The following is an 8,146-nucleotide window of genomic DNA, read 5'->3' on the forward strand; positions in this document are numbered from 1 at the left end:
ATGACACCCTCTTCTGAAAAGCAAGCTATAGAAGGGATTTTCAGCCCAACATTGTTTATGGAGGAGCTTCGATGGTCGTGGAGAAGGTTCAGAATTTAAGAACTAGCCTTCCAGTTGGTCTGGGGTCCAATTTAGATGACATAGTTAGTCGGGTTATAAAAAGACACAAGTCCATCTAGATCAAGCAAAAAAGATTGGTCTGGGCAAGTGAGAGGGCCTTACACTGATGTAAAGGAGGATCATGGTGACCGTGTCGGGGATTATCGGACAGACTCGTTCAGGTTCGGTATGTGTTGATGTCACTTTCTGTACTGAATAACTACATAGTTGTCTCTCCCCCCCCCCCCCCCCCCCCAGACTCTACTGATCCATTGTGTGAGGTGGGCTGGAAGCACTATGGCCTCAACTGCTACCATTTTTCCCAGCGCGTGCGATCGTGGGAGACTGCGAAAAAAGACTGCGAGACGAAGAAGGCTCATCTGGTGGTCGTTAACGACAAGCAAGAAAATGTGAGAATTCCAAGAGCTCCACCCATATAACCTACCCGTATCTCCTTCCTACAACTGACCCTTGGGGGTGCCATGGTGGGAGGGCCTCCTGCAGGTCTAGTGAAAGGGGTGGGGGTCATATTTTTACAGTCTGATCTTCAGGGGCAGGTACCATAGCAAGCATTGGGCGATACCATTTAGCCAAGGAAGGAATACATCAGACCTGTACTGTAGAAGTAAGACAAACGCTGTAACATTATCTATTTGTCTTTCTAAAGAATTTCCTACACGATCTTTCACAATATTGGACCACGTGGATCGGTCTCACGGATGCGGAAGGATCCTGGAAATGGGTGGATGGGACTTCTTATGATGCTACTCCAAAGTAAGACACCGACCCCACCCCCCCACCCCCTCACCAGTTATTATATTCCCTGTGTAGAGGTGGGACTAAATACCCTCCCAGCATACCCTACTCCATACACTGAATGCTCTCATTGGGGTGGATTCAGTAAGCAATTGCGTCTGCGTATCCATAGTTACGCAGCGCAATTGCTTAGTTGCGCCGGCGTAACGACTTTTCTGTATTCAGGAAGCTCGATACGCCGACTGCAGCCTAAGATATGCGTGGTATAAGGCTCTTATGCCGTCGTATCGTAGGCTGCATTCTTGCGATGGCCGCTAGGTGGCGTTCCTGTAGTGGTCAGTGTATAGTATGCAAATTGCATACTCACGCCGATTCACAACCGTACGCGCGCCCTGCGTACGCATTTTACGTCGTTTGCGTTCCTCGGGTTCCGCGTAAGGCTGCTCCTGCTATTAGCAGGGGCAGCCAATGCTAAGTATACCCGTCGTTCCCGCGTCGCGATGTTTAAAAATTACGTCGTTTGCGTAAGTGAATCGTGAATGGCGCTGGACGCCATTTACGTTCACGTTAAAGCAAATGACATCCTTGCGACGTCATTTGCCGCAATGCACGTCGGGAAAGTTTCCCGACGGAGCATGCGCACTACGTTCGGCGCGGGAACGCGCCTAATTTAAATGATCCACGCCCCCTACGGGATCATTTAAATTACACGTCCTTACGCCGGCCATTTTTACGGAGCGCCCACGCAAATTACGGAGCTACTGCTTCGTGAATGAAGCGTAGCGCAGGTAATTTATGGAGGCGCAGCGTACAAAACGGTACGCTGCGCCTCCGTAGTAGTGCGCGCCCCTACCTGAATCTACCCCATTGTTTGTTGTCAGCTGTGTCTCGATTATTCTTAGATGTTCTCCTTAGTAAGGTGACCAGATTTTTTCATGAAATCCGGGGACATATATGTAGTGCCCATCAATGCAGCCTGTTCAGTGCCCATCAATGCAGCCTGTTCAGTGCCCATCAATGCATAGCGAGCGAGGAGAGGAGATGGATTATACCGAGCGGGGATCTCATGTTTCCCTCGCACAGCCGCTGTCCTCAGACAAAGTCCCGCCTCTTATAATAGAGGTCTGACAGCCGAGTAAGCAGGAGATCCCCACTCTATAATCTAGCGGCGCTCGCCCCCACCCATCTGGGACCCATGGTAGAGCCGGCCCCAGCTTGCGGAGCACCCACACAGGATAGGCCCTGAATCTGGGGACAAATGCGGGGACAGACAGGCTCCGGGGACAATGTCCTCAATCCGGGGGGCTGTCCCCGGAAACCAGGGACGTCTGGTCACCCTACTCCTTAGGTTAGTTCACCCTCTAAGACTTCTTTTCTATGTTGGTCCTGCCATAGGTTCTGATGAGTAAAAGGCTTGGCCTGATCACTATTTCCCTTTGGTTCCGGCAGGTTCTGGCGGCCCGGTCAGCCCGATAATTGGTTTGGTCACGGTTTCGGAGGCGGGGAAGACTGTGCTCACCTGAAGGGCCCAAATGGCTGGAACGATGGTCCTTGTTCCCAGGGCTTACCATACATTTGTGAGAAGAAAATGCCTTGACCAGCTGAGGAGAACATCTGATATCTTCATTCCTATCGCAACTTGCCAGGGAAAAGGACGTCTCCAACGGCTGATACCCTCTCACTACCTGGGTAGCCATTACAATTCCCTAAATCCTCTGCTGCACTACAGTGATGAGTCTACCAATAAAATATCACAATCAATATCACTGTGTCCATGCCTCACTGTGTCCATGCCTCACTGTGTCCATGTCTCACTGTGTCCATGTCTCACTGTGCCCATGCCTCACTGTGTCCATGCCTCACTGTGTCCATGCCTCACTGTGTCCATGCCTCACTGTGTCCATGCCTCACTGTGTCCATGTCTCACTGTGTCCATGTCTCACTGTGTCCATGCCTCACTGTGTCCATGCCTCACTGTGCCCATGCCTCACTGTGTCCATGCCTCACTGTGTCCATGTCTCACTGTGTCCATGCCTCACTGTGTCCATGCCTCACTGTGTCCATGCCTCACTGTGCCCATGTCTCACTGTGTCCATGTCTCACTGTGTCCATACCTCACTGTGTCCATGTCTCACTGTGTCCATGTCTCACTGTGTCCATGCCTCACTGTGTCCATGCCTCACTGTGCCCATGCCTCACTGTGTCCATGCCTCACTGTGTCCATGTCTCACTGTGTCCATGCCTCACTGTGTCCATGCCTCACTGTGTCCATGCCTCACTGTGCCCATGTCTCACTGTGTCCATGTCTCACTGTGTCCATACCTCACTGTGTCCATGCCTCACTGTGTCCATACCTCACTGTGTCCATGCCTCACTGTGTCCATGCCTCACTATGTCCATGTCTCACTGTGCCCATGTCTCACTGTGTCCATGTCTCACTGTGTCCATGCCTCACTGTGCCCATGTCTCACTGTGTCCATGTCTCACTGTGTCCATACCTCACTGTGTCCATGCCTCACTGTGTCCATACCTCACTGTGTCCATGCCTCACTGTGTCCATGCCTCACTATGTCCATGTCTCACTGTGCCCATGTCTCACTGTGTCCATGTCTCACTGTGTCCATGCCTCACTGTGTCCATGCCTCACTGTGTCCATGCCTCACTGTGTCCATGCCTCACTGTGTCCATACCTCACTGTGTCCATGCCTCACTGTGTCCATGCCTCACTATGTCCATGTCTCACTGTGCCCATGTCTCACTGTGTCCATGTCTCACTGTGTCCATGCCTCACTGTGCCCATGTCTCACTGTGTCCATGTCTCACTGTGTCCATGCCTCACTGTGTCCATGCCTCACTGTGCCCATGCCTCACTGTGTCCATGCCTCACTGTGTCCATGCCTCACTGTGTCCATGCCTCACTGTGTCCATGCCTCACTGTGTCCATGCCTCACTGTGTCCATGCCTCACTGTGTCCATGTCTCACTGTGTCCATGCCTCACTGTGTCCATGCCTCACTGTGTCCATGCCTCACTGTGTCCATGCCTCACTGTGTCCATGCCTCACTGTGTCCATGCCTCACTGTGTCCATGCCTCACTGTGTCCATGCCTCACTGTGTCCATGCCTCACTGTGTCCATGCCTCACTGTGCCCATGTCTCACTGTGTCCATGCCTCACTGTGTCCATGCCTCACTGTGTCCATGCCTCACTGTGTCCATGCCTCACTGTGCCCATGCCTCACTGTGTCCATGTCTCACTGTGCCCATGCCTCACTGTGTCCATGCCTCACTGTGTCCATGCCTCACTGTGCCCATGCCTCACTGTGCCCATGCCTCACTGTGTCCATGCCTCACTATGCCCATGCCTCACTGTGTCCATGCCTCACTGTGCCCATGTCTCACTGTGCCCATGTCTCACTGTGCCCATGCCTCACTGTGCCCATGCCTCACTGTGTCCATACCTCACTGTGTCCATGCCTCACTGTGCCCATGCCTCACTGTGTCCATGCCTCACTGTGTCCATGCCTCACTGTGCCCATGTCTCACTGTGTCCATGTCTCACTGTGTCCATGCCTCACTGTGCCCATGCCTCACTGTGTCCACACCTCACTGTGTCCATGCCTCACTGTGTCCATGTCTCACTGTGCCCATGCCTCACTGTGTCCACACCTCACTGTGTCCATGCCTCACTGTGTCCATGCCTCACTGTGCCCACACCTCACTGTGCCCACGCCTCACTGTGTCCATGCCTCACTGTGTCCATGCCTCACTGTGTCCATGCCTCACTGTGCCCATGTCTCACTGTGTCCATGTCTCACTGTGTCCATGTCTCACTGTGTCCATGCCTCACTGTGTCCATGCCTCACTGTGTCCATGCCTCACTGTGCCCATGTCTCACTGTGCCCATGCCTCACTGTGCCCATGCCTCACTGTGTCCACACCTCACTGTGTCCATGCCTCACTGTGCCCATGCCTCACTGTGCCCATGCCTCACTGTGTCCATGCCTCACTGTGTCCATGCCTCACTGTGTCCATGCCTCACTGTGCCCACACCTCACTGTGCCCACGCCTCACTGTGTCCATGCCTCACTGTGTCCATGCCTCACTGTGTCCATGCCTCACTGTGTCCATGCCTCACTGTGCCCACACCTCACTGTGTCCACGCCTCACTGTGTCCATGCCTCACTGTGTCCATGTCTCACTGTGTCCATGCCTCACTGTGCCCATGCCTCACTGTGTCCATGTCTCACTGTGTCCATGTCTCACTGTGTCCATGCCTCACTGTGCCCATGCCTCACTGTGCCCATGTCTCACTGTGTCCATGTCTCACTGTGTCCATGCCTCACTGTGCCCATGCCTCACTGTGCCCATACCTCACTGTGTCCATGCCTCACTGTGCCCATGCCTCACTGTGCCCATGCCTCACTGTGTCCATGCCTCACTGTGTCCATGCCTCACTGTGCCCATGCCTCACTGTGTCCATGCCTCACTGTGTCCATGTCTCACTGTGTCCATGCCTCACTGTGTCCACACCTCACTGTGTCCATGCCTCACTGTGTCCATGCCTCACTGTGCCCATGCCTCACTGTGTCCATGTCTCACTGTGCCCATGCCTCACTGTGCCCATACCTCACTGTGTCCATGCCTCACTGTGTCCATGTCTCACTGTGCCCATGCCTCACTGTGTCCACACCTCACTGTGTCCATGCCTCACTGTGTCCATGCCTCACTGTGCCCACACCTCACTGTGCCCATGCCTCACTGTGTCCATGCCTCACTGTGTCCATGCCTCACTGTGCCCATGTCTCACTGTGTCCATGTCTCACTGTGTCCATGCCTCACTGTGCCCATGTCTCACTGTGTCCATGCCTCACTGTGTCCATGCCTCACTGTGCCCATGCCTCACTGTGCCCATGCCTCACTGTGTCCATGCCTCACTGTGTCCATGCCTCACTGTGTCCATGCCTCACTGTGCCCACACCTCACTGTGCCCACGCCTCACTGTGTCCATGCCTCACTGTGTCCATGCCTCACTGTGTCCATGCCTCACTGTGTCCATGCCTCACTGTGCCCACACCTCACTGTGTCCACGCCTCACTGTGTCCATGTCTCACTGTGCCCATGCCTCACTGTGCCCATGCCTCACTGTGTCCACACCTCACTGTGTCCATGCCTCACTGTGTCCATGTCTCACTGTGCCCATGCCTCACTGTGCCCATGCCTCACTGTGTCCACACCTCACTGTGTCCATGCCTCACTGTGCCCACACCTCACTGTGCCCATGCCTCACTGTGTCCATGTCTCACTGTGTCCATGCCTCACTGTGTCCATGCCTCACTGTGCCCACACCTCACTGTGCCCATGCCTCACTGTGTCCATGCCTCACTGTGTTCATGTCTCACTGTGTCCATGCCTCACTGTGTCCATGCCTCACTGTGTCCATGCCTCACTGTGCCCATGTCTCACTGTGCCCATGCCTCACTGTGTCCATGCCTCACTGTGCCCATGCCTCACTGTGCCCATGCCTCACTGTGTCCATGCCTCACTATGCCCATGCCTCACTGTGTCCATGCCTCACTGTGTCCATGCCTCACTGTGTCCATGCCTCACTGTGCCCATGCCTCACTGTGTCCATGCCTCACTGTGTCCATGTCTCACTGTGTCCATGCCTCACTGTGTTCATGCCTCACTGTGTCCATGCCTCACTATGCCCATGCCTCACTGTGCCCATGCCTCACTGTGCCCATGTCTCACTGTGCCCATGCCTCACTGTACCCATGCCTCACTGTGTCCATGTCTCACTGTGTCAATGCCTCACTGTGCCCATGTCTCACTGTGCCCATGCCTCACTATGTCCATGCCTCACTATGTCCATGCCTCACTGTGTCCATGCCTCACTGTGTCCATGCCTCACTGTGCCAATGCCTCACTGTGTCCATGCCTCACTGTGCCCATGTCTCACTGTGCCCATGCCTCACTGTGTCCATGCCTCACTATGTCCATGCCTCACTATGTCCATGCCTCACTGTGTCCATGCCTCACTGTGTCCATGCCTCACTGTGCCAATGCCTCACTGTGTCCATGCCTCACTGTGTCCATGTCTCACTGTGTCCATGCCTCACTGTGTCCATGCCTCACTGTGTCCCTGTCTCACTGTGTCCATGTCTCACTGTGTCCATGCCTCACTGTGTCCATGCCTCACTGTGTCCCTGTCTCACTGTGTCCATGCCTCACTGTGTCCATGCCTCACTGTGTCCATGTCTCACTGTGTCCATGTCTCACTGTGTCCATGCCTCACTGTGTCCATGTCTCACTGTGCCCATGCCTCACTGTGCCCATGCCTCACTGTGTCCATGCCTCACTGTGTCCATGTCTCACTGTGCCCATGCCTCACTGTGCCCATGCCTCACTGTGCCCATGTCTCACTGTGTCCATGTCTCACTGTGTCCATGCCTCACTGTGTCCATGTCTCACTGTGCCCATGCCTCACTGTGCCCATGCCTCACTGTGTCCATGCCTCACTGTGTCCATGTCTCACTGTGTCCATGCCTCACTGTGTCCATGCCTCACTGTGTCCATGCCTCACTGTGTCCATGTCTCACTGTGTCCATGCCTCACTGTGTCCATGCCTCACTGTGCCCATGCCTCACTGTGCCCATGCCTCACTGTGTCCATGCCTCACTGTGTCCATGCCTCACTGTGTCCATGCCTCACTGTGCCCACACCTCACTGTGCCCACGCCTCACTGTGTCCATGCCTCACTGTGTCCATGCCTCACTGTGTCCATGCCTCACTGTGTCCATGCCTCACTGTGCCCACACCTCACTGTGTCCACGCCTCACTGTGTCCATGTCTCACTGTGCCCATGCCTCACTGTGCCCATGCCTCACTGTGTCCACACCTCACTGTGTCCATGCCTCACTGTGTCCATGTCTCACTGTGTCCATGCCTCACTGTGTCCATGCCTCACTGTGCCCACACCTCACTGTGCCCATGCCTCACTGTGTCCATGCCTCACTGTGTTCATGTCTCACTGTGTCCATGCCTCACTGTGTCCATGCCTCACTGTGTCCATGCCTCACTGTGCCCATGTCTCACTGTGCCCATGCCTCACTGTGTCCATGCCTCACTGTGCCCATGCCTCACTGTGCCCATGCCTCACTGTGTCCATGCCTCACTATGCCCATGCCTCACTGTGTCCATGCCTCACTGTGTCCATGCCTCACTGTGTCCATGCCTCACTGTGCCCATGCCTCACTGTGTCCATGCCTCACTGTGTCCATGTCTCACTGTG

General features: G+C 54.6%; 1 protein-coding gene across 1 annotated transcript; it reads left to right on the forward strand.

Annotated features, from left to right (window-relative positions):
• The first annotated feature begins 241 nt into the window (after nt 1-241).
• LOC120930828 (asialoglycoprotein receptor 1-like) lies at nt 242-2,604 on the forward strand. The gene is made up of 4 exons (XM_040342008.1): nt 242-281; nt 358-509; nt 767-873; nt 2,305-2,604. Exons 1-4 carry the CDS (start codon nt 242-244, stop codon nt 2,450-2,452), a joined length of 447 nt encoding a protein of 148 aa, XP_040197942.1. The 3' UTR covers nt 2,453-2,604.
• The last annotated feature ends 5,542 nt before the right edge of the window (nt 2,605-8,146 follow it).

Source organism: Rana temporaria, chromosome 3 (genome assembly GCF_905171775.1).
Source record: "Rana temporaria chromosome 3, aRanTem1.1, whole genome shotgun sequence".
In the NCBI taxonomy this organism is placed as follows: domain Eukaryota; kingdom Metazoa; phylum Chordata; class Amphibia; order Anura; family Ranidae; genus Rana; species Rana temporaria.